Source organism: Herpailurus yagouaroundi, unplaced genomic scaffold, assembly GCF_014898765.1.
Source record: "Herpailurus yagouaroundi ecotype Mexico unplaced genomic scaffold, PumYag 210, whole genome shotgun sequence".
NCBI lineage: Eukaryota > Metazoa > Chordata > Mammalia > Carnivora > Felidae > Herpailurus > Herpailurus yagouaroundi.
Window position 1 is genome coordinate 403,926 of NW_024412441.1, and position 26,899 is coordinate 430,824.

At 34.5% G+C, this 26,899-nt stretch overlaps 1 protein-coding gene across 2 annotated transcripts in view; it reads left to right on the forward strand.

Annotated features, from left to right (window-relative positions):
• Window positions 1–26,899, forward strand: part of USP34 (ubiquitin specific peptidase 34) — a 250,839-nt gene that overhangs the window by 157,385 nt on the left and 66,555 nt on the right. For both annotated transcript variants that reach the window (XM_040453637.1, XM_040453636.1), the window contains exons 33-41: window positions 398–484; window positions 10,309–10,509; window positions 13,372–13,454; window positions 16,671–16,711; window positions 16,842–16,966; window positions 17,967–18,119; window positions 19,260–19,364; window positions 20,614–20,669; window positions 20,771–20,891. In XM_040453637.1, coding sequence (XP_040309571.1) covers window positions 398–484; window positions 10,309–10,509; window positions 13,372–13,454; window positions 16,671–16,711; window positions 16,842–16,966; window positions 17,967–18,119; window positions 19,260–19,364; window positions 20,614–20,669; window positions 20,771–20,891 — 972 coding nt within the window. The remainder of the gene's footprint in view (window positions 1–397; window positions 485–10,308; window positions 10,510–13,371; window positions 13,455–16,670; window positions 16,712–16,841; window positions 16,967–17,966; window positions 18,120–19,259; window positions 19,365–20,613; window positions 20,670–20,770; window positions 20,892–26,899) is intronic.

The window sequence follows — 26,899 nt, forward strand, 5'->3', positions numbered from 1 at the left end:
TTAGTAAAATAAAGGATGGTTTAAAAATCATGTATTACTGTAAATCACAGTAATAAGGTGAGATTATTTAATGCCTTGGTACACTTATTTTCTTCCTTTATTGGAATACTTTGTTAGGACACTTCAGTGTCTATAGTTAAATTGTCAGTGGAATTTAAAGATACGTTTATGGATTTTGCAAGAATCTTGTTTTAAAAATTTCTTGAAAATAAGGTATGTTATCACTTTACATAGAAGTTATTTTGGTTATTTAAATCAGAGTAATTTCCTAGATTAAAGATGCATATTTTACACACACATATACATAAATACACATCCAGTTACTGAATCAAAAGCAGGTCTTCAAGACATTTTGTAGCTGCATCTCTCTTACTGGTACTCTCACAATTGCTTACAGTTTGTTGCTGCTGGAGGGCTTCAACAGTTATTGGAAATTTTTAATTCTGGAATTCTGGAGCCTAAAGAGCAGGAATCCTGGACTGTGGTAAGTGAAACCAGTTTTTAACCAGTTAATAGTGTCCTATCTTAAGCACTTCCATTTTTTGTTAGCACGTATATCTTTTGCCGCATGCTTTGTTGTAGTAAGGAAGATTATAGAGTGTAGTAAAACTAAGTTTTGAAAAATACGGTATCTGATAAAAATTATTCATAAGAATTCTCCATGACACCTGTTAAAATTTAAGTGCCAAAATTCATGACTCTGAATTATGGGTAATTTGTAATTCTTTTTCCTTTAGGTAAATAAATTACATATTAGTATTTATACAGTCTTAATGTTTGGATGCTTTTAAAAGAACTGGTTTATATGTCTTCAAATTTTGGAAAACATCCTTTTTCAGTGTTTCATTTTGTTTTGAGTATTTCTTCCTTTATAGTAGTGCTACTCAAATAAGTGTCTTTAGACCATTTGTGACTGGTCTGAAATGAATTAGGTGGAGGAATTGAGAGTAAGCCCTGAGAAGATTTTACAGATATTGAATATGGCTACAGATTTTTTTTTTAATGTTTATTTATTATCAAGAGACAGAGAGACACACAGTGTGAGCATGGGAGGGGCAGAGAGAGGGGGAGACACAGAATCTGAAGCAGGCTCCAGGCTCTGCGCTTGTCAGCACAGAGCCCGACGCGGGGCCCGAACTCAGAAACTGCGAGGTCATGGCGTGAGCCGAAGTCGGATGCTCAACCGACTGAGCCACCCACGTGCCCCTACAGATTTTTTAAAAAGTATTTCACAAAATCATTTGCACTTAACAAAAAGGAAGTTTGTCTTTTTTTTAGATAAACTATTAACGTGAAGAAGCACTATTCTATGTAGTATTAAGAAAATAAAATTGTGGAATATTAAAAAATTGATACTGCTATACCAAACTGCAGGATCTGGCTTTGAACTAAATGGAAAGGATGCTCCCTTTCCTGACTTCCAACAAAGTAGAGTAGCATTATCAAACATTCCATTCAAATACTAACTTTTTAGTACTGTGGTTTAGAATTACCTTAGAACCTAGGAGTCAAGTGTTCTTAATTTAATACCAAGTTAGTAAAAGAAAATAGATTTAGAAAACCTATCATTATGTACCAAGTTGTTGTTATTCTTACCAATGGTTTCAGTACTTATTTTTCTATTTTTAAATATATTTTACTATGATATTTTCCTTTTAGAATAGATACCTCTATTCGTTATTAATTATTATAGTTCTGTGACTTATAACATCTCTTGCGTTTTATTAGTCATGTCTACTACCCCATTAATTCTCTTAGAATTCTAATGTGCTTTTTAGTTTTTTGGCAAAGTGGGAGATTTTAAATGTGTTAACAAGTAGTTATGTGTCATTTATAGGAATTTTGTTTGCAGACTTGCTCTAAGTTTAGTTTGGAATAAGGCTTACAGGAAATCAGTCATAAGCTAAAGGTTTTTTCTCTGTTTCTTTTGAAATTGTAGATATTTTTATGAAGTATTACTAATAAGATAATGTTAACTACCAAATATGACACATTGTAGCCTGGCAATGCCTGAGATGCTACTAAGCATGCCTGAGACACAGTTTGCAAGCCAGCTTACACCCCTATTTATAATGCATCTCTCTTCACATATTATAGAATACTTACAAATTCAGTCATTCTTGTTTCTTAGTTTTTTTTCCTTTTAATTGAGGTATAGTTGAGGTATACTTTTAAATTAAAAATTTTTGAGATAGAATTCACATATAATGAGATTCAGCCTTTTAAAAAGCAGTGATATTTTAGTATATTTACAGACTTGTGCAAACATTACCACTAATGCCAGAACAGTTTGATCCCCTCAGAAGGAAACACCCTATGCCATATTCATTAGCAATCATTCCTCATTTTCCCCCAAACATTTCAGCCCTGGAAAACACTAATCTAATTCTACTTTCTATGGATTTGCCTATTATGGACATTTCATATAAATGGAGCCATACAATATGTACATGGTCCTTTGTGACTGGCTTCTTTCACTTAAGCATGATGTTTTAAGGTTCATTCATTTTTTTTTTTTTTAAGTTTATTTATTTTGAGAGGGAGAGAAAGCACCAGTGGAGGCAGGGGCTGAGAGAGAAACAATCCCAAGCAGGCTCTGCACTTAGTCCAGAGCCTCACACAGGGCTGGAACTCACCCCAAGAGTTCATGACCTGAGCCAGAGTCAAGAGTTAGACACTTAAACGACTGAGTCACCCAGGCACCCGCAAGGTTCATTCTTGGAAGTAGTATATTATCCAAAGTCACAGATATTGATGACTCTGTTTTCTTTTAAGAATTTCATACTTTCGGAGTGCCTGGGTGGCTCAGTCAGTTAATTGTCTGACTTTAGGTCATGATTTCATGGTTTGTGAATTCCTGCCCCACATTGGGCTATGTGCTGTCACTGCAGAGCCTGCTTTGGATCTTCTGTCTCCCTCCTCTCTGCTCCTCCCCCACTCAATAGCTCTCAAAAATAAATAAACATTAAAAAAAATACATTAAAAAAAAGAATTACAGTTTTGGGGGTGCATGGGTGGCTCAGTCCACTAAGCGTCCAACTCTTGGTTTTGGATCAGGGTTTGTGAGATGGAGCCCTGCGTTAGGTGGGAGCCTGCCTGGGATTCTCTTTCTCTCTCCTCTCACACGCTTGTGCATGCTCTCTTTCTTTTTCTCTGTCAAGATAAAGAATTTTATAGTTCTAGTATTTAAACATTTAGGTCTTTGATCCATTTTAAGTTAATTTTTGTAGGTGATATGGAGTTGAGGTATACTCAGTACATAATGAACTTATTTATTTTTTAAATGTTTATTTTAGAGAGAGAGAGAGACAGACAGCATGAGTGGGGGAGAGGCAGAGAGAAAGGGTGACACAGAATTGAAAGCAGGCTCCAGGCTCTGAGCTGTCAGCACAGAGCCTGATGCGGGGCTAGAACCCACGAACTGTGAGATCATGACCCGAGCCGAAGATGGACGCTTTAACCGACTGAGCCATCCAGGTGCTCTGGTAATGAATTTACTTAAAAAAAAAAAAACAAAAAACTTTAAGTTTTGGAAAATGTATATAATTGTGTAATCCACCAACACAAACAAAATATAGAATATTTCTATTACACCAGAAGTTCTGTCCTGCTTTTTTACCATCAGTTCCTCCCTTCTTCCAACCATCCAGCCCTAAGCAACTACTGATCTGCTTTTTGTTGTTAAAAGATTACATTTGCATTTAATAGAATTCCATGTAAATGGAACACTACAGTATGTATTCTTTGTAACTGGTGTCTTTTAGTCAACATGTATTTTGAGCCTGATAAATGTTGCATGTATTGGTTGGTTGTTAGTTTTTATTGGTGAGTAGTATATCCTTTTATAGGTATACTATTCCTTATCCATTCACCTCTTGATGGACATTTGAGTTTCTGGTTTGGGGCTATTATGAATAAAGTTGACAGATGTTCATATACAAATCTTTTTGTGTACATATGTTTTTGTTTCTTGTGGGTAAATACCAAGAAAAGAAATTGCTGAATACTATGGTAAATGTAAGATTAACTTTGTAAGAAACTGCCAAGGTGTTTTCCAAAGCAGTTGTCCCATGTGACTTACGGGAGTTCCAGTTGCTTCATATCTTCAACAGTTGGTGTGGTCAGTCTTTTAATTTGAGCTATTCTACTGGGTATGTAGTGTTACCTCATGGTGCTTTGCCCTTTTTAATTTTGGTAAAATACACTTAAGGTTTACTATCTTAATTAACCATTTTTAAGTGTGTAGTTCACTGGTGTTACATACCTTCACCTTGTTGTGGAATCATCACCATCATCTAACCCCATTACTATTTTCATCTTGTAAAATTAAAACTATACCTATTAAACAGTGACTCCCCATTGTCCCCTCTCCCCAACCCATGACAAACCACCATTGTACTTTGACTCTGAGTACCTCCTGTAAGTGGAATCATGTGGTATTTGTCTTTCTGTGACTAGCTTATTTCATTTAGCAAAATGTCCTCCAGCATCATCCTTGTTGTAGTCTATTGGAGAATTTCCTTCCTTTTTAAGGCTGCATACATAATATTCCATCGTATGCATATGCTACATTTTGTATATCCATGCATTCATGGGTTGCTTCCATATTTTACCTATTGTGAATAATGCTGCTATGAATATAGGTGTATAAATATCTTTGAGACCCTGCTTTCATTTCTTCAAGAGTAGAATTGCTGGGTCATATGGTAATTATGTTTTTAGATTTTTGAGGAACCACCCTGTCGTTTCCCACAGCAGTTAAACCATTTTACATCTCTGCCAGTAGTGCACAAGTTTCTGTACATATTTGCCAACACTTTTATTTCCTGGTTTTTTGATATCAACCATCCTAATGGGTGTTGAGTGCTATCTCGTTTTAATTTGCATTTCTTAATAAACAGTGAAGTTGAGCATCTTTTCTTATGTTCTTTGGCCATTGAGAGAACTGTCTTTTCAACTCTTGTGCTCGTTTTTGAATCAGGTTGTTGGGTTTTTGTTGAGTTTTAGAAGTTCTTTATATATTGTGAACATTAAACCTTTATATAGTTTGCAGATGTTTTCTCCCATTTGTGGGTTACCATTTTACTCTGTGGATAGCCTTGTGCATGAAATCTTTTAATTTTAATGAAGTCTAGTGTGTCTGTTTTTTCTTTTGTTACCTGTCCTATCCAAGAAATCATGTGTCCAAATCCTTTGTCATCAAGCTTCTAGCCTACTTTTTCTTGTAAGAGTTTTATTGTTTTAGCTCTTATATTTAGGGCCTTTATTTATTTATTTATTTATTTATTTATTTACTTATTTATAACTAATTTATTTATTTTAATTTTATTTTTTTAATTTACATCCAAGTTAGCATATAGTGCAACAATAATTTCAGGAGTAGATTCCTTAATGCCCTTTACCCATTTAGCCCATCCCCCCTCCCACAACCCCTCCAGTAACCCTCTGTTCTCCATATTTAAGAGTCTCTTGTATTTTATCCCCCTCCCTGTTTTTATATTATTTCTGTTTACCTTCCCTTGTGTTCATCTGTTCTGTGTCTTAAAGTCCTCATATGAGTGAAGTCATATGATACTTGTCTTTCTCTGACTGATTTCGCTTAGCATGATACCCTCCAGTTCCATCCACGTAGTTGCAAATGGCAAGATTTCATTCTTTATGATTGCATTCTTTAAGATTTCATATCTTTATGATATATATGTGTATATATATATATACACACACACACATACACCACCTCATAAGCATTGGGGTGCATGTGTCCCTTCGAAACAGCATGCCTGTATCCCTTGGATAAATGCCTAGTAGTGCAATTGCTAGGTCATAGGGTAGTTCTATTTTTAATTTTTTGAGGAACCTCCATACTGTTTTCCAGAGTGGCTGCACCAGTTTGCATTCCCACCAGCAGTGCAAAAAAGATCCTCTTTCTCTGCATCTTCGCCAACATCTATTGTTGCCTGAGTTGTTAATGTTAGCCTTTCTGACAGGTGGGAGGTGGTATCTCATTGTGGTTTTGATTTGTATTTCTCTGATGATGAGTGATGTTGAGCATTTTTTCATGTGTCAGTTGGCCATGTGGATGTCTTCTTTGGAGAAGTGTCTATTCATGTCTTTTGCCCATTTCTTCACTGGATTATTTGTGGTTTTGGTGTTGAATTTGGTAAGTTCTTTATAGATTTTGGATACCAACCCTTTATCTGATATGTCGTTTGCAAGTATCTTTTCCCATTCTGTCAGTTGCCTTTTTCTTTTGCTGATTGTTTCCTTCACTGTGGGGAAGCTTTTTATTTAATGAGGTCCCGATAGTTCATTTATGCTTTTGTTTCCCTTGCCTCTGGAGAGGTATTGAGTAGGAAGTTGCTGCAGCCAAGATCAAAGAGGTTTTTGCCTGCTTTCTCCTCGAGGATTTTGATGGCTTCCTGTCTTACATTTAGGTCTTTCATCCACTGTGAGTTTATTTTTGTGTATGGTGTAAGAAAGTGGTCCAGGTTCATTTTTCTGCATGTCGCTGTCCAGTTTTCCCAGCACCACTTGCTGAAGAGACTGTCTTTACTGTCTTTATTCCATTGGATATTCTTTCCTGGTTTGTCAAAGATTAGTTGGCCATAAGTTTGTGGGTGCATTTCTGGGTTCTCTATTCTGTTCCATTGATCTGAGTGTCTGTTTTTGTGCCAGTACCATACTGTCTTGATGATTCAAGCTTTGTAATACAGCTTGAAGTTCGTAGGGCCTTGATTTATTTTGAGTTAATTTTTGTATATGGTGTTTTAGTGTGTAAGGGTCCAACTTTATTGTTTTGCATGTGGATATCCAAGGTTTCTCAGCACTGTTTTTTGAAAATACTGTCATTTCTCCCACTGGATCGTCTTGGCACCCTTGTTAAAAAATCATTTGACCATAAATGTGAGGGTTTATTTCTGGGTGCTTTATTCCTTTCCATTAATCTTTTTTTTCAAGTTTATTTTTATTTCTTTTGAGAGAGAGACAGAGAACAAGAGGGGGAGGTGCAGAAAGAGGAGACAGAATCCCAAGTGGGGCTTGAACTCCCGAACTGGGAGATCATGACCTGAGCTGTAATCAAGAGTTGGACACTGGGGCGCCTGGGTGGCGCAGTCGGTTAAGCGTCCGACTTCAGCCAGGTCACGATCTCGCGGTCCGTGAGTTCGAGCCCCGCGTCGGGCTCTGGGCTGATGGCTCAGAGCCTGGAGCCTGTTTCCGATTCTTTGTCTCCCTCTGTCTCTCTGCCCCTCCCCTGTTCATGCTCTGTCTCTCTCTGTCCCAAAAATAAATGTTGGAAAAAAAAAAAAAAAGAGTTGGACACTTAACCAACTGAGCCACCCAGGTGCCCCTTTTCCATTAATTTGCATATGTGTCTGATGCCAATACCGCATCATGTTGATTACGGTAGGTCTGTAGTAAGTTTTGAAATCAGGAAGTGTCAGTCCTCTAGTTTTGTTCTTTTCTTTTAAGATTGTATTGGCATTGGAGTCCCGTGAGATTCCCTTTGAATTTTAGCGTGGGTTGTTTTTTTTTTTTTTTTCCCTCTGCAAAAAATGTCATATTTTGTTACGGATTGTTTTGAGTAATAATAAGTCTTCCAATCCATGGACATGTAATGTGTTTTCATGTATTGTTTTTAATTTTTTTTAGCATTGTTTTATAATTTTCATTGTAGAAGACTTTCATATTCTTGGTTAATTCCTAAGTATTTTATTCTTTTGATGCTATTGTGAATTGAATTATTTTTGTAATTTCTTTTTCATATTGCTCATTGTTCACCTATGGAAGTGAATTTTCGTGTTGGCTTTGTATCCTGTACTTTGCTGAATTCATTTATCTTAAGAGCTATTCTTTGGCATATTTAAGGTTTTCTATATATCCTCTACAAATGGATAATTTTCCTTTCTAACTTAGATGCCTTTTGTTTCTTTTCTTGCCTGAGTGTTCAGGCCAAAACTTCCCCTACTATGCTGAATAGAAGTGAGGAAAGCTGGTATTCCTCATCTTAGTGGAGAAGCTTTTAGTCTTTCACAATTTAATACGATTTTCACTGTGGGTTTTTCATATGTGGCTTTTATTTATGCTCAGGTAGTTTGTCTTCCTTCCTTCCTTCCTTCCTTCCTTCCTTCCTTCCTTCCTTCCTTCCTTCCTTCCTCTTTTCTTTCTTTCCTTCCTTCCTTCCTTCCTTCCTTCCTTTCTTTCTTTCTTTCTTTCTTTCTTTCTTTCTTTCTTTCTTTCTTTCTTTCTCTTTTCAATTTTAGAGTTTTTGCCTGCTCATTGCGTGAGCAGTGGTGGAGGGTGGGGCTGAGAAAGAGAGAGTCTTAAGCAGACTCCATTCTCAGCATGGAGCCCGAGATAGCCATCAGTCCCATGGCCCTGGAATCATGACCTGAGCTGAGTTCAGGAGTCCAGTGCTTACCCTCTTTCTATTTTGTTGAGTGTTTTTATCATGAAAGAGTGTTGAATTACTTCATGTGCTTTTTCTGCATGTAATCAATTGAAATGATCATTTGGTCTTTTTTCTTCATTTTGTTGTGGAGTATTGATTGATTCTTGTATGTTGAGCCATCCTTGCATTCCAAGAACAGATCCTACTTGGTCATGTACAATCCTTTTATTGTGTTGCTAAATTCTGTTTGCTAACGTTTTTTCAAGAATTTTTGCATCATTAATCCTCAGGGATCTTGGTCTGTAATTTTTTTTGTAGTGACTTTTTCTTTCATTGATACCAGGCTTGTGCTGGCTTCATAGAGTGGGTTGGGAATGCTCTGTTCTTAGAGAATTTGAGAAGGATTGGTATTCATCTTTAAATGTTTAGTAGAATTTACTAATGAAGTTATCAGGTCTAAGGCTTTCTTTATTCGGAGATTTTTATATACTGATTCAATCTCATTACTAGTTATATATCTATTCAGATTTTCTGTGTCTTCAAGATTGAGTCTTGGTAGGTTTTGCGTTTCTAGGAATTTGTCCATTTCATGTAGGTTATCTGGCTTTTTGGCTTACAATTATCTGTAATACTCTTACAATCCTTTTTATTTCTGTAGAATTGGTAGAAAAATTCCCACTTTTATGTCTGATTTTACAAATTTCACTCTTTTTTTAGTTCTAGCTAAAGGCTTTCCTTTTTTCAAAGAATAAACTTTTATTTACATTGATTTTTTTTTTTTGTTATTGTCTTTCTATTATGTTTTATTTACCTCTGCTGTGTATTATTTCCTTATTCTAGCTTTGGGTTTAGTTTTTCTAGTTCTTAAGTTGGAAAGTTAGATTCTTGATTTGAGATCTTTTCTTTTAATGTAAGTGTTTATAAATTTCCTTCATTAGTACTTCTTTCACTGAATCTCTTAAGTTTCATACTTTTTAAGACCATGAATTTTTTTTTTTCTTTCATGAAGTGTCTGTTCATATCGTGGACTTTTTTGTTGTTGTTGTTCTTCCTTTCCTTTTCCTTTTCCTTTCCACCTTAGCAAAGAGTTGTAAGACTTTTTTTTTTTTTTTCCTTAATTAATTTGGACAAGTTTTTCCACTACATGTATGTATGGGAATATTTGTATTCAATCTGTGGCTTGCTTTTTTCATTATTTTGACAGTGTCTTTTAAGCAGAGAGGTTTTTAATTTTAACAAAATTGATATCTTATTTAGAAATCTCTGCTCCAAGACTGCAAGTATGTTCCCCTTTTTTTTCTACTATAAGTACTATTTGCATTTATTTCTGTGATGCATTTTGAGTTAATTTTTTTATATGCAGAGTGAAGTTGAGGGTTTGTTTCATTTACTTTTTTCAGTATGACTATTCAGTTTTCTAGGATCATTTGTTAAAAAGACTATTCTTACTGAAATTTCTTGATAACTTTCTTGAAAATCTAATGTAGTATTGCTGCATTACCTGGAATATTGGTATAGCTATACAATTTGGAAGTTGGATTAGGAAGAGTGGAAAATAACTGTTGATGTGAGCACTCTGAAACTTTCATCTTGCACATAAATGATACTAATTTACTCACAGGAGGTGTTTTTAAAATTCTAAAGTAGAGCTTTAAATCAGAAATTAATTTTCATATGAAATATTTTACCAAAAATATTTTTATTTTAAATCTCCTTATGTAAAGTGCAAAATCTTCTGTTATTTTTTACAATTTTGGGGAATTGCTTTGGCTCCAGAATATTGGAGTATATGTCATTTGCATGGAAAAACAACAGTACTTCATCTCTTAATTTTATTTTCTAGCTTTCAATTTCAGGTTATATAGTGGCCATATTAAATTAACCAAAATAGGGAAATGACATTTTCTTCTTTTCCACAGTGGCAGCTAGACTGTCTTGCTTGCTTGCTGAAGTTAATATGCCAGTTTGCAATAGATCCATCTGATTTGGATTTAGCTTATCACGATGTCTTTGCCTGGTCTGGTATAGCAGAAAGCCATAGGAAAAGAACTTGGCCTGGTAAATCAAGAAAGGCTGCTGGTGATCATGCCAAGGGTCTTCATATACCAAGATTAACAGAGGTAAAGTACAGAAGTTCCCATTAGATTATAGTAATGAATTCTATTTGAGTTTTATAAAGTTAAGAATACGCTAATGCATAAGGAATATGATCCCAGACTACTACAATATGATGTAACTGCTGAAGTGATACCTTCATTTTAAATTTAGTAGTAATTATGAAATAGTAATGTTTTTCAGTTTATTATCCAAATTTCAGGAATGAATGTCATTCTGCTGTACTCCAACTGTAGTTAGTTAGTTAGTCATTTACACAGTAATTTATGTACTAAATTTGTCAGGGTCCATTTAGGGAAATAAGCCCCACTAGGTGTTTGAACAGAGGTGATTTAAAGTAAATAATTTTTTTTACGTGTATGTATTGGAGGACTAAATATATAAAAGGAAAATGTTGAGGTAACTCAAAGGAGTAACCATTCACCACCTCTAGGGTTTGAGAAGCATATGGAAAAGGTTTGGGGTTATCAGAAATGAGGTTATAAGGATCTTGTTGGCCTGCAGTTTAGGCCTCTGAGGAAGGGGTTCTGCTACTGCTTCTGAAATCAATGGCTTCTGAAATCAAATGGGTTAAATACTTATGTTTCAGTGCTGACAGAACAAGCAAGGAAGTAATCTCTCTAGTGTCCCAGGTTAATGGAACCTCATAGAAACCAGCTGGCAAAAGAGGAATTTAGTTTATGATGTACCAGCCCTAACATCACAAAGCAAGTTGATAGAATGGTATATTTAGAGCTGAATGAAAATGGCACCATAACCAGGATGACATCCACAAGTATAATTAGAATTCTTTCTGGCTGTGGATTCTTTTTTGTTCATGTGATCAAATATTTGCCGTTCGAATTGTTCCATCCCTGAATTGGGAAATGGGGACAGATGAAGACAGGTTTTTAGTGAGATCTCTTCCTCATTTGTAACCTTTTGAGAACAGCATCTTACCTCATAGCTGCCCCTAAAAACTCTAGAATTGTGAGTTGTTTCTGATTAGAGAAATAGGTTCTGTAGTGAACATAGGTTGGAAACTACTGGTGAAAATTGAAACCTGAAGCATATTTCCCTTTTGGAATTTTGGAGATTAAAGGGGCCAGATGATTTTGTTAGTATTCCAAATCATTTACAGCTAATACAATTAAAATAGACTATGGAGACTACAGTGTAATCTAAATGTGTTTTCCAGTATTGCTTATTGCCAATTACTTACTTTAACCTTGCATTGCTAAATGTTTCAGTTAATTTTTTTTCCAGAATAATCTTTCCAAGTTATAATTTGAAAGCTCCCCTTTCCATTAACTCATTAAATAACTTCACAGCTTTGACCTTGATTAGTGGTTTCCTCTTGAGATTTTTTTTTAATGTGTTTTTTTTTTTTTTTTTAACGTTTATTTACTTTTGAGACAGAGAGAGACAGAGCATGAATGGGGGGAGGGTCAGGGAGAGAGGGAGACACAGAATCGGAAGCAGGCTCCAGGCTCCGAGCTGTCAGCACAGAACCCGACGCGGGGCTCGAACTCGTGAACCACGAGATCATGACCTGAGCCGAAGTCAGACACTTAAACAACTGAGCCACCCAGGCGCCCCATCCTCTTGAGATTTTAATAATAAATATAAATAGTATAGATATAAACTACATACATAAGGAATTTAAAAATATTGTTTTTTAAAAAGTATATGCAAGTACATGCTTATTGACAATAATTCGGAATATATAGGTGAACCTATCCTCCTAGTCATAGGTGACTACCATTAATAGTTATGATTTTTTTCTGTGTACATACTTCTATAGTTTAGAAAAGGTGCTTACTAAATATTTTTTTCCATTGGTTTATCATAATCAGAACTTAGTGTATTAAGCTATTTGGGAACAAAAATCTTTGTTATATTAATTCTAGAGACAAAAGTTAGCCAGTTTTGATATTCTATAGATAGTGAGGAAGAACACTAATTTTTTCATAATTTACTGTCATGCATTATTTCATTTGTTATCCTTAAAAAGCTTTTCAGAATGTTCAGATTTCAAGTTGAACTTTCAAATTTCAGCCTAGACCGCTTTCCTTAAAGCTGCTCCGATTTCACCAGGGACAGGTTTAGTTGCTGCTCTCTTTTTTTGCTCATGTGGCAGGCACATTGTATTCCTTGTGTTACAGTGCTTTCTATGTTATCTGCTGCAGTGGATTCAAACCTCCAGGATGGGAACAGTGCTTATAACATAAGTGCCCAGAAGGGTTTCGATCTGCGGAAGGGAGTCAGTAATTCTTTATATAAATTAGCAAATTATTTTCTACCATTATATAGAACTCTATAGAACATTGTATAGAATTCCCATTATATAGAAGAACTAATACCTAAAAATTAAGTAGTTTATTAGAATCATGCAGCTTGAAAGTTTGCAAACTGAATATTGATCCTCAGGATTTTTAATCTAGAATATATGCCCTGTATTCATCTTTTTCTCTCTTTCAGGATGGTTGAGATCTCTGTTGCTGCTTGGCCTTACTTGCTTATTTCAAAATTAAAAAATGTGTAATTCTCCTTCACCACCCCAATAAACCACCAACATGTGTAATATATTTTTTTCACCCATGTGGGTGACATGTAAAGAATTTGTGGGTAAAATACAAAGAATAGTTTTGTAAAATAATAATAATAATAATACTAAAATAGTTTGGCCTCTGTATTTCTAAATTTTCATTTTTTTTAAGTTGCTATTCTTAAGTTTGGTCGCAAAATTCTGATTTTCTAATATTGATATTTTTACTGTATTATTTTCTTTGTCATAGATAAAAATCAAATTTGGAGTTTTGGGTTAAAAATGCATTTTTGTGTTTTAGCATATTTAAAGATTTTTTTGTAATGTTTTTGTTTTGAAGGTATTTCTTGTTCTTGTCCAAGGAACCAGTTTGATTCAGCGACTTATGTCTGTTACTTATACATATGATAATCTGGCTCCTAGGTATGAAGTTTTTACATAATTTATGTATGTATTTGTAGTAAGAATGGAGTGTTTTAAAATTTCATGTTGAAAACATTTAAGTGAGCAGAAAAACTGTTAGGACATCTTAACTCTTCTACTGTTCATCTTCATTTGTGTATTGTCAACATTTTGTCAGTTTTTATTGCATAATCACAAACGTTCATTTTCTGTGTGTGTGTGTGTGTGTGTGTGTGTGTGTGTGTGCGCACATATTTATTTATATATTGTCCTGAATTTTGTGAGAGTAAGGTTCAGATATCATGACCATTTACCCATAATCCTTCGCTACCAGGACATTGAGTAAACACTCAAATATAGCAAGTTTAACATGGTTATGATAGTGTTATTTAATATATAGTTCACACTCAAATTGTCCCATTAATATTCTTTATAGTGTTTTTTTCCCCCCCGGTCTAGGATCATGTACTGCATTTGGTTGTATTTCTTCCATTTCCTTTTACCCAGGGATACTTCGTTAGCCTCTCATGATACTGACATTTCTGAGTAGTGCGGGCCAGTTGCTTTATAAAGCATCTTTCAATTTAGGTTTTCCTGATTGTTCTTCATGATTAAATTCAGATTATATACATTTTTAGCAGGAGTATATACATTTTTAGCAGGAGTACTCTGTAAGTAAAGTGTCTTTCTCAATACATAACTGGTGATGTCAGTTTGTCCCATTATTAATGATATTAATTTTTACTAGTTTATTTTGTTTCCTGCAGGTTTCTTTACAGTAAGGTTTCTGATTTTTTCTAATGAAAAGTAACCCGTGGGAAGCTGCTCCTCATAAAACTTTCATTCATTTTCGGCAGAGATGATTCTTCCCTAATTCAGTTATTAGTAAATGTTTGTAAACTAGTGATTTTCTGACTTACAACCATTCCTTTTATGCTTATTCGTTGACATTCTGTTTTGAAGAAGAGTTTTCTCTTCTTCCTTTTACTTCATATCAGTTTGAATTAATGGATTATTTTTCATTCGGTTTGTTACAGTTCATTACTATTACTATTCACTTTACTCAAATTATGCCTGAGTTGGCCGCCTCAAGCTTGTTCATGGGTCATTTTGACATATCCCTATTATTTGGGGTGGAGGGAAGGAGTCCTTTTTTATTTTTCCTGTCACTGTCAGATCCTCAAGGCATGTAATTTCTCTACCTTAGTCCTGGAATCAGCCATTTCTTTAAGAAGCTGTAGTTCCTGTTGGGGAGGAACAAAATATGGGTTCTTGGTATACTCATTGCTACTGAGGACTCCTTGTTTCTAGGCCTTGGTGGACAGAGCTGGAAATACGTGTATATGAATATAGTTTAGCCAGGTGATATCCCATTTAATTTGGGCTACGGTGGAGATTTCTTTTTTTGAAAATAATGTACAAAATTTTAATGCAAAAATTCAACTGTGGTAATTGCTGACTGATACATGGGTACCTGACTGTATGCCTTTAATAATCACATAAGTTAAAGTTGTGAAATTAATTTCTAAATATTGTGTAGGTATTTATGTTGGGCTGAAGTTTGCCATCATACTCAAATGATTTATAAAGCTAATGTAAACACGTTTGAAATTGCTTGACCTTATTCATGGCTAATAGCTGATAGCTGTTTTTAGATGCTTTTAAAAGTCACCTTCATAGGCAGTAGTTGCATATAAATAGCATGATTATTTCTTTTATAATTTACCCTGTTTTTTGGGTCTCTGTCTCAGTTGAATTCACATTCATTGCTTAATCAATATCTACCTCCACTAGACACTGAGTTCTATATGAACTATATCTGATCTTGCTCAAGAATGTATTTTTAGTACCAGATACCTTGTCTCATTGTTTATAAAACTTAGGAATGGACAATGTGTAGAAATGAAGAGATTACTATAACATACCTTTGATTGTATGATCAGATAAATTTTATACCCTAACCACCAATACTCTTCACTTAAATAATTCTTAACTCTTCCTCTGTGTCCTCACTAACCCACACTCTACCTCACTCTTCCAACATACCACAATACATTGAGGTAACAAGGCAATTCAGTAACTGCTTTAATCTGGTTTTATTTCTTGAGAATTAAGAAATGTTCACATGACTTTGTTAGCCTCACACGAGAAAAAATAAACATGCAGGTTTGCTACCACCTGCTGCTATTCAAGCTGGTTCTCTCTGTGGCAATTCTTGTTTTCATTCTACCAGTTCCATTCTTAACTTACTACAGTCTTTGTAATGTGAACCCCGCTCCTCATCCTTGTTTTTTCTCAGTGCCTGTTCATGCACCGTTATCTTTTCATAGGCCCCCATTTTGAGTTCATATGGTGGTAGGTTTGTATTAATTAAGGCAGAGCAAATATTTTGCCTGTGTTATCAAAAATCTTCTTATGCTATATATTTAAAAGATAGATGGGTAGGTTGCTTTTGGTAAAGTTGATTATGCTAATATGATAATAACTAAACATGAAATACGGACAAATATATGATATATAAGTTGTATCTTAGTACTTTTTACTTTCTTTTTGAGAGTTTGAAAGGTACTTTGTTAATTATAACAAAGTGAGGATGCTAGAGATCAGTGCTTTTTCTTTTCCAAACTGTTTATTTATAAGACAAATAATCCCCATTTATTGGTTTTGTTACAATGAAAGTTTTTAATACTTTAAATTGTAGTAGCACATTTTCTACTGAAGTAACTAAATGTATGGAGAAAAATGGTTCTAAAATAATACAGAATTAAGTTAGTTTTCTCTACTTTTTAATAATTTGCTTTTCACCATTTCTGATAGAAATTGGCATTAACAGTACTAAAGGAAGGGCATTATATGTCAGTGTATGATTTTATTTTTAAAATTGGAAGTCTGAAGTTTGCAATTGAAACCATTATAACTTTTCTCTTTGTAATATACATTTTTTTAGTAACTAAATCCTGAGTATTTCCTGAGGGTTCACTTATTTCAATCAATACTGTATTCACTCAGATATTGTTCATTAAATCTGAACAATCATATGGAGTGGTCTATAATAATTTTTTACCAGTGTTTCTTTAAAAGATAAAGACTATAGGAAAAATAGATATTTTTCTTAAAATTTATTCTTTTGGGGGAGTACATTGTATAACTTGAAAGGATATGTGGTCATAAAGTGAGTCATTTTTATTTTATCGCTGAATTTAATTGGTGGTGGTGGATTTTTTTTTTACTTTACAGAGTTTTGAAAGCTCAGTCCGATCACAGGTCTAGGCATGAAGGTAAGGATTCTACAAAAGTAGTTTTTAATAGATAAAGATTTGCATAACTAGATAATGTTTAATAATGAACATTGTGTTTTCTTTACAGTGCAAATCCTTATAGTCATATTTTTTTCTAATTTCTCTTTAGTTTCACATTATTCAATGTGGCTTTTGGTGAGTTGGGCACATTGCTGTTCATTAGTGAAATCTAGCCTTGCTGATAGTGACCATTTACAAGATTGGTTAAAGAAATTGACTCTCCTTATTCCTGAGGTAAGATAAGGATTGAAGATTAGAACTATTACTCTTCATATTGTTTGATATTATTAGCATTGATAATAAAAAAAAAGAGCTAATGGAAACAAATGGACTTGATTTCGTAAATATGTTCCATTAACTGGAATATACTTATTAAATACTTTAAGATTCATTATGTTTTAACTATATACACGTAAATGTGAATGTTAGATAGTCTGTAACATTCATATTTGTCTTTTTTCTGAAATAAAACTGATTATTTTGCTTTAGAATTTTGAAAATCTTTTTCTGGGAAGGACTCGAGTGTTTATTTTGGTAATTTATATTTTAGAGAAGTTTTTTTTCCTTTTCTGTTTAATTAGAGTGTACCCTTAGATACAAGAGATAATAAAAATTAGTCAAATATATTTTGATTTTGATGTCAACACTCAGGTCAATATAATTTTCACTAACCATATCTCGATGTTGCTTATACCATATTCCTAAGTGAAATGGTAGAAACATATTCTTGATAAAACACTTAACCACGGTAGTCATATTATTTTAGGTCACTTCATCTTAATACCTTTAGCTCTGAGTTGAATGCATATTCTTGTTCTGGCTGTGTCCCAGGTAATGATTGTGACATTTGGGCAAGTCCCTTAGAAACTGTAAAATGTTCTGGTTAAGTACTTTCTAAATTGCTTCTTGTTCTGAAATATTTCTCTCTTTATTTAGTTTTGTAAATAAATTATTATGAATATCCTTTTCTTAGTCCCTTTTGTATTTGTTGTTATTATGTTTGTTTGTTTTTATCATGACCATATTTGGGAATTTCTAACATGTTTCTACATATTACTGTATACTTTGGGGTACTTTATTTGATATTTATGTGTGTGAGTATGTGATCAGAATATTGCATTTAAAAATATATTACTAAAGAAGCCATCTAACATGTTATTTCTGCTGACATATTTAAAGATTAACTTTTAAATACTTAATTCATACTGTCTTTGGAACTTTCTTTTTCATTTAGACTGCTGTCCGTCATGAGTCTTGCAATGGTCTTTATAAGTTATCTCTGTCAGGGCTGGATGGAGGAGACTCAATCAATCGGTCCTTTCTGCTATTGGCTGCTTCAACATTGTTGAAATTTCTTCCCGATGCTCAAGCGCTCAAACCTATCAGGGTAAGTTTTACTGTGTTTAGTAGCTGTTTCTATTTCTGCAGTTTTCTTTGTGTCAACTTTTAATCACTGTATTATATACTTGGAGTAATTTTGAGTACTTGTTCACTGTATGTAGTTTTTACCAAGAGGATAGTCATAAAGTTCTTAAAGTGGCAGCATTGTGGACATATTGAGTGACACATTACACCTAGGAATGGAATTTGTATGCTTTAATTTCAGCTCTTTGGAATCTCTCATGGGTATTCTGTTTTGGAAGTAGCATTTGTTCTTACTGTGTTTTGGACCTTGTGTTAATAAATTGAATGATAAAGGGGCGCCTGGGTGGCTCAGTCGGTTGGGCGGCCGACTTTGGCTCAGGTCATGATCTCGCGGTTTGTGGGTTTGAGCCCTGCATTGGGCTCTGTGCTGGCAGCTCAGAGCCTGGAGCCTGCTTCTGATTCTTTGTTTCCCTCTCTCTCTGCCCCTCCCTTGCTTACTCTCTGTCTCTTTCTCAAATAATAAACATAAATAAATAAATAAATAAATAAAATGATAAAAACATGATAAATGAAGCTTTCTTATTTACTAACACAGATTTTTGCAGTATTCTATCATAATGATATTCTAAATTTTCAGTTTTCTTTATTCCAGTATATATCCTAGCTTCGTAAAAAATTCTACCACGTAATAAATTCAGAGCTCATTAAGTAAATTTTACTAATTTCAGAAGTATGATTCATTGTAGGATTTACATTTTTCTCCTCCATATTTACTTGTCATTAAGTATGTGAGATATGTAAAATGTTTTTTATGTTTTAGATTTCAAAACTATAAAAGACCACTGCATTTGCATAGGTTTATATATACTCATGTTCTGTAGGTTTCTTTTGTTGATACATTTTCATTGAATTCTTAATTCATCACAGGTTATAAGAAATTTGAGGGTAATATTTTTCTGAAAGTTCTCGTTTATTTATGGACGTAGTTATTCTAATTTCACAGGAACTAGAAGTGTTCTCTCCATACTTTATTAAATTTTGAATACTGCTTTTACAGGGATTTAATTTTTTTTGTAAGGTCTGTAGTTTCTTAGATGTATTGTAATTTTAAATTATTCCCCCTTTTAAAGTGTTTTCACAGAGTTTTAATCTTTTTTAACAGATAGATGATTATGAAGAAGAACCAATGTTAAAACCTGGATGTAAAGAGTATTTTTGGTTGTTGTGCAAATTAGTTGACAATATACATATAAAGGATGCTAGTCAGGTATGTTCAGAAAATTATGCATTAACTTGTTAATAGAGATGGATTATACACATGTATGTTTATGACTTTATATAGGTCTTTATTTTTAAGGGCATTTTTATCATTTTGTAAGAGTTGAAAATACCGTAATTATTTTACTGTAGTTGTACTGTTTTGTTCTGCTGTAATTCCTTTGTTGTTTTTACTTTGACCTTTGTTGAAGTGTCTTCATCTGGCACCTAGAAGTAATTTCCTTTCTTCTGAGTAGGATTTGTAGATGTAAAATCTTACTTGGAATGTGAAGTTCAGACTTTAAATGTAAATATACAGGTTTCTGTAATAGCATGTGGATTTGGAGTTTTGAATATGTAAAATAAAATTGCAATTCAGATAGAATTTAAGGTAAACTATCAGTTTACTGATCTAATTTTCTTAGACTAAAATATTTTGAGATGGTTAAAACAAATTAACTTCAAAGACAAACTTGCCGCCTAAGACTTTTGTTTTTTCTCCTTCATAAATTTAGTAAGCAAAAATGCATCTAACAAAATGAGAAGATACATTTAGGTATTTAGGAAACATTTTCCCTCTTTTTAAAAAATGTGTTTTAATTTGTGCACCTGGCTGGCTCAGTTAGCAGAGCATTCAACTCTTTATCTTGGGGCTGTTAGATTTGAGCCCCACCTTGGGTGTAGAGATTACTTAAAAATTAAAAAATTTTTAAAATGTGTTTTAATCCCAGTGCCTTTCATATACTTTACATTTTAAAAAATCCCATAGTGTTTGCACTTCTTTTAAGGAGCAGTGTACGTTGAATTCTTAAAGTATTCTACTTTTTATTTGAGAAATAATTTTAAAAAATTGAATGTGTTTTAATTTACTTGAGTATTCATAAAATATTGATGTCAGATAAACAGCGGAGGAGGAGCAGGAACAGAGGGGGAGAGAAAGAATCCTAAGCAGGCTCCATAGTGTCAGTGTGGAGCTCGTTGTGGGCTTAAACTGTGAGATATGACCTGAGCCAAAACCAAGAGTTGGACACTTAACTGACTGAGCCACCCAGGCACCCCTACAACTTTAATTTTATTAATTGACATCATGTATAGGTAAAGAATAACTGTATTATTTATAATTTAAATGGTATATTCGTGAATTTGGGAGACTAAATTCTTCTTACAAGGAAAGGATGTGTTTTGTTTTAGTAATCTCTGGCTACTAAACAAAAAAAATATATATGTATTTGAATTTTGTATTTTCTCTTTGTATTAAGACCACACTCCTCGACTTAGATGCTTTGGCACGACATTTGGCTGACTGTATCCGAAGGTAAATTTAAATGTGAAATTGACAGTTATATTGTTGAAAAAAGATATAAAGGACATAATTATGTGAACTATCTTGCTTTGCGTGTGTTCTTTTTTGTGTAGCAGGGAAATCCTTGATCATCAAGATGGTAATATAGAAGATGATGGGCTTACAGGACTCTTAAGGCTTGCAACAAGTGTTATTAAACACAAACCACCCTTTAAATTTTCAAGAGAAGGACAGGTACGTATTAAGACATCAAATGTCTATGAAATATGATTGAAACCTTTTTTGTTGTTGGGTTGTATGTGGATATGTTAAAATTATCTTAAACACGCAAACATAAACGTTGCTAGAACTTTATTGCTGGTAGGAAAAGTGAACATTGAATAAAATGAACCCTAGAAATATAAATCTTAGGCGTAAATTTAGAATGCAGAAACAAATTTTAATTCCTGTGACTTGTACATAGAAAGGCAACCCCTGGCGCCTGGGTGGCTCAGTCGGTTGAGCGTCCGACCTCGGCTCAGGTCACGATCTCGCAGTCTGTGAGTTCGAGTCCCGCGTCGGGCTCTGGGCTGATAGCTCAGAGCCTGGAGCCTGCTTCCGATTCTGTGTCTCCCTCTCTCTCTCTGCCCCTCCCCCGTTCATGCTCTGTCTCTCTCTGTCTCAAAAATAAATAAACGTTAAAAAAAAAAAAATTTAAAGAAAGAAAGGCAACCCCTACTTCAGTGGTACAGTTTCTGTAGGATTGAATATTTTGAATTAATAATTTGCACAGTGGAATTAATAAGTGGTCATTATAGAGTATCTGTTTTATTAGTTTCGTGTTTTAAAAGCGCATTTGACATAAAATCTATTGAATACTAGATCATGCATAATGATTCTATATCTATAAATGTCTAATTACTCTTCAGATTAAGTTATTTACTTTGCCATTAGCACTTTTGTCATTGTCTGCATTAAGGGAGTTAGTTTTGGTTTGGATGGTTGTTTTCTTGAGGTTACTAACTGTGGTAAGAAACATAGGAATAACCACGATGGAAGATAGTCCTCATGGGGATGGTGTAAGGGATTCTGGTGATAAATCTGTGGTACTTCCCCTATTCAGCAAAGTCCCTTCTTGTACTCTTTCTTTTAGGTCCTAATTTTTAAATTTTGCCTTAAAACTCACTGGGAATAATTAGATTTAGTTTTGCTGGTTGAAGTATTCTGTTACATAAACCAGTATGTCATTTTTATTCCAAAGTGTAAATATATTGATTTTTCTGATAACATATTATAACATGAAAATCATTGTAAAGAAAGAAAACATGTTTAGATAGTTCAAAAGAAGATCCCCATGTAGTTTGATTTGCCATGATGCTCAGCTGATGGATGGCTTCTAGGAGTTTCCATGGATATATTAAATACTCAAATAATTTATATTACAAAAATACCATTCTGTGATCTTCTTTTTTCACTTAAAAAAGTGAATGTGTTAAAAAAATACATTTAAAAGATTGAATACATAAAGAGGAAAATAATATATTACTGACATTTATTTTACTGGTTGTAAAAAAAAAAACTGCAACTGCAGGGAACAACATCTTTGCATACCTGTCCCATTATATACTCATTTAAGAAAATTTTTTTAAATGTTTATTTATGTTTGAGAGAGAGAGACAACAAGCAGGGGAGGGGCAGAGAGCGAGAGACACAGAATTTGAAGGAAACTCCAGGCTCTGAGCTGTCAGCACAGAACCCAGTGCGGGGCTCGAACTCATGAACTGTGAGATCGTGACCTGAGCCAAACTTGGCCGTTTAACTGACTAAACCACCCAGGCACCCCTATACTCACTTTTTTTAATGTTTATTTTTGAGAGAGAGCGAGAGACCGCATGAGTTGGGGGGGGGGGGCAGAAAGAGAGGGACAGAGAATCCCAAGCAGGCTCCATGCTGTCAGTGCAGAGCCTAATAAGGGGCTCAAACTCATGAACCGTGAGATCATGACCTGAGCCAAAATCAAGAGTTGGATGCTTAACTGAGACACCCAGGTACCGCTCCTATACTTAGGTTCCCTCCCTCCCTCCCTCCCTCCCTCCCTCCCTCCCTCCCTTCCTTCCTTCCTTCCTTCCTCCCTCCCTTCCTTCCTTCCTTCCTTCTTTCCTTCTTGTTTCCTTTTTCTTTCCTTCTTTCCTTCCTTCCTTGAACATGAATAGGGGAGGGAGGGGGATACAGAAGGTGAAGCAGTCTCCAGGCTCTGAACTGACGCTGGGCTCAAACTCAAAAACTGCAGGATCATGACCTGAGCCAAAGTTGGACAGTTAACCGACTGAGCCACCCAGGCACCTCTATGCTCATATTCTTAAAAGTAAATTTGATTCATTTTAATTGTAATACCTTAGTTTACAACAGGTTCCTTCCGTATATTCTTCCAGCTGCACTGTATTAGAATGTTCCTAATATCTCTGTTTCTCAGATATCCCCACATTCCTTACATGTGGCAGTCTCGTTGCTTTAGTTTTATGTTTTTGATTACTATTGAAGATGAGTGTCTTTGTATGTATGCTGTGTATTGTGTATTTGTGTTAACTTGTGAATTTTTCTGTTCATATTCATTGTGTATCCTTTGTCATTTTTCTTCTCATTTGTAAAACTTTGTACTTTGCAAATATTAAAAAGAATTAAAAATTCTTTTTCTGTCTTTTCCAGAATTCTTGTTTTTCTTACCCATATTTTTAAAAGACTGCTTATTTTTTCTTTCTTTCTTTTGTTGATTTAAATAATAATCTTAGGCAAAGTTTTGAGCCCTTTGTTAGTAGACCCCATGTGGACAAATTACAAAATTAAGGCATAGCCAGTTTAAGCAACTTGTCTCACTGAGGTCACTCATACTCTTCACTTGGCCGAGCTTCTGACCATTATGCACTACTGTCTATAGATTTTAAAATCCTAAACACGTGGCCCTATAGTTTGCTTTTTTCACCTACCTTAGAGATTCTCTGTATCAGTATATACTGTATACAGTTAGTTCATTCTTTTTAACAACTGCATAATATTCTTTTGTGTGTGTGTGTGTGTGTGTGTGTGTGTGTGTGTGTGTGTGTGTGTACACCCACACACTATCTTCCTAGTGATGAAAATGGTCTTATGCTCTTATAAGTGATATTGCAGTGAAGGTGTATAAACATCTTCCACTTAGGAAATCTTTAAGAAAAAATTTTGGAAGTAGAATTGCTGGTTCATAGGGTATGTCCCTTTATGATTTTGGTCAATATAACCATGTTGCTTTCAGTGGATGCTGAGCCAATTTATGGTCCCACCTACACTGTTTGTGGATGAATGCCCATTTCCTCACATTCCTGCCAACCCAGTATAATATCAAATATTTCATTTCTGCCAGACTGATAGGTGAAAAATATTCTCTTGGGTTTTTTAGTTGTGATTATGAGTAAGGTTGAGCTTCTATGCATGTTTTGAAAGCCATTATTTTGTATTATCTTTTCTGGGATCTAGACTCCATGTAGAAAACTAGGAGTGCGGCAAATATGTTGGGGATCTAGTTAGAAAGTTTGGAGTGGTTCTGAAGAGGGTTGATGGTGAAAAGTGGTTGGATTTGGGATGTTTATTGAAGGTAGAGCTCACAGACTTAAATTTGGATAGGATTGTGAGGTGGGAGAGAGAGAAATTAAGAATGACTTTACAATTTTAAGCCTCAGAAACTAAGTGAATGGTAATTCCATTTAATAAGAAAGGGAAATCTCAGGATAGATGGTTTTAGGGGAGAAGTGTGGGTTCAAAATCAGGAGGTCCATTTTGGACATGTTAAATTTGAGATGTCAATTAGATATGGAAGTGGAGAGGTGTTTAAGGTGGTTGGTTTGGTATAATATATTTTTTTTAATTTTATTTTTTATTGTTTTAAATTTACATCCAAGTTAGCATATAGTGCAACAATGATTTCAGGAGTAGATTCCTTAGTGCCCCTTACCCATTTAGCCCATCCCCCCTCCCACAATCCCTCCAGTAACCCTCAGTTTGTTCTCCATATTTATGAGTCTCTTCTGTTTTGTCCCCCTCCCTGTTTTTATATTATTTTTGTTTCCCTCCTTATGTTCTTCTGTTTTGTCTCTTAAAGTCCTCACATGAGTGAAGCATATGGTTTTTGTCTTTCTCTAATTTCACTTAGCATAATATTCTCCAGTTCCGTCCACGTAGTTGAAAATGGCAAGATTTCATTCTTTCTGATTGCCGAGTAATGCTCCATTATATACACACACACACACACACACACACACACACGTATATATATACACGTGTATATACATGTATGTATATACACGTGTATATATGTATATACATGTATGTATATATATATACACGTGTATGTACGTATATACACGTATACGTGTATACACGTATGTATATATATGTATATATACGTGTATACACGTATACGTATATACATGTATACACGCATATATATATATAGTATATACACGTATATATACGTGTATATACCACCTCTTCTTTATCCATTCATCCATTGATGGACATTTGGGCTCTTTCTGAACTTTGGCTTTTGTTGCTAGTGCTGCTATAAACATTGGGGTGCGTGTGTCCCTTCGAAACAGCACACCTGTATCCCTTGGATAAATGCCTAGTAGTGCAATTGCTGCGTTGTAGGGTAGTTCTATTTTTAGTTTTTTGAGGAACCTGCATACTGTTCCAGAGTGGCTGCACCAGCTTGCATTCCCATGGTTTGGTGTAATATTAAGAAAAGTTTTCATTTTCTCCTAGGTATTTAAAATACCTTTTCTACTTTAACAATTTTGCTTTATTGATTAAGAATTCTTTAAAAATTTCATTGACAATTTACTTTTGTTCAGGAATCAGTTAACATTTTGTGTAAAGAGCCTTTTAGTAAGTATTTTAGGCTATGCAGGCTAAATACGGTCTTGGTCACCACTATCACCACTACTGCTACTTCTTTTCCTTACTCTTTATGCCCTCTTCCTCAATTTTTCTAATTCCCCTTTAAAAATATAAACCCTGTTCTTATCTCTACTACATTGCATAGTATCTAGCAACAAATATATATATATTGAACAGATTGATGGTTAAGACTCAGTCCTTGTGGTGGTGCCTGGGTGGCTCAGTCAGGTGAGCATCTGACTTCGGCTCAGGTCATATATTATAGCTCATGAGTTCAAGCCCCGCATTGGGTTCTCTGCTGACAGCTCAGAGCCTGGGGCCTGCTTCGGATTATGTGTCTCCCTCTCTGTCTGCCACTCCCCTGCTCATACTCTGTCTCTCTCAAAAATAAAATATAAAAACATTGAAAAAAAAAAAAAAAAGACTGAGTCCCGATTGTTAAGAACTGACAGTGGTTCATTTTTTCAGGAGATAATTAATGAGAAACCTGCCTTATTCAAAATTTGTATGTACCTTCTCAAATAATGGTTGCTCAGGATATTTGCAATTGCTCAGGTGAAAAATAAGAGCTTAATATTAAAGAGACCATCAGGGTTATGAAAGATCACATAGCACTTACGTGATTAGGAAAATTGAAGAAGGTACACCTTTTGTAATACAGGATAAAGTATTTTTAAGTAGAAAAGTGCAGGAAACATTTAAGTCCCAGAAAAGACTATGAGTAAAACTAAGTCATAGGAAACCACTAGATATGTGCAGGAAATTTATAAGTTCAGTTTGGCTTGAGTTTGAAGAAGTATAAGAGGTAAATTTGGAAAACTAGATGGTCGATCTTTTGTGTTCACAGGAGATTATTTATTTATTATTATTATTACTGTTATTTTACATTTATTTATTTATTTTTGAGAGAGAGAGAGAGAGAGAGAGAGAACACAAGTGGGGTAGGGGCAGAGAGAGAATGAGACACAGATAGTCTATCAGCACAGAGCCCGACATGGGGTTCGAACTCACAAATTGTGAGATCATGACCTGAGGTGAAGTTGAATGCTTAACCGAGTGAGCCACCAAGGTGCCCCCACAGGAGATCATTTTTATAACATTGGTCTTCAAACTTGTATTGCTCACATAGCTTTGAAGAATTTTGAGAAACCATAGGTGTTTCCGTGCATATTTTTAAATTTAAAAAAAATTTATAGATTTTTCAACTCATGTTTTTTTGTTTGTTTTACTTAGTTTTTATTTTAATTCCAGTTAGTTAATATGCAATGTGATATTAGTTTCAGGTGTATAATACAGTGATTCAACAATTCCTTATTTTAGCCGGTGCTCATCAC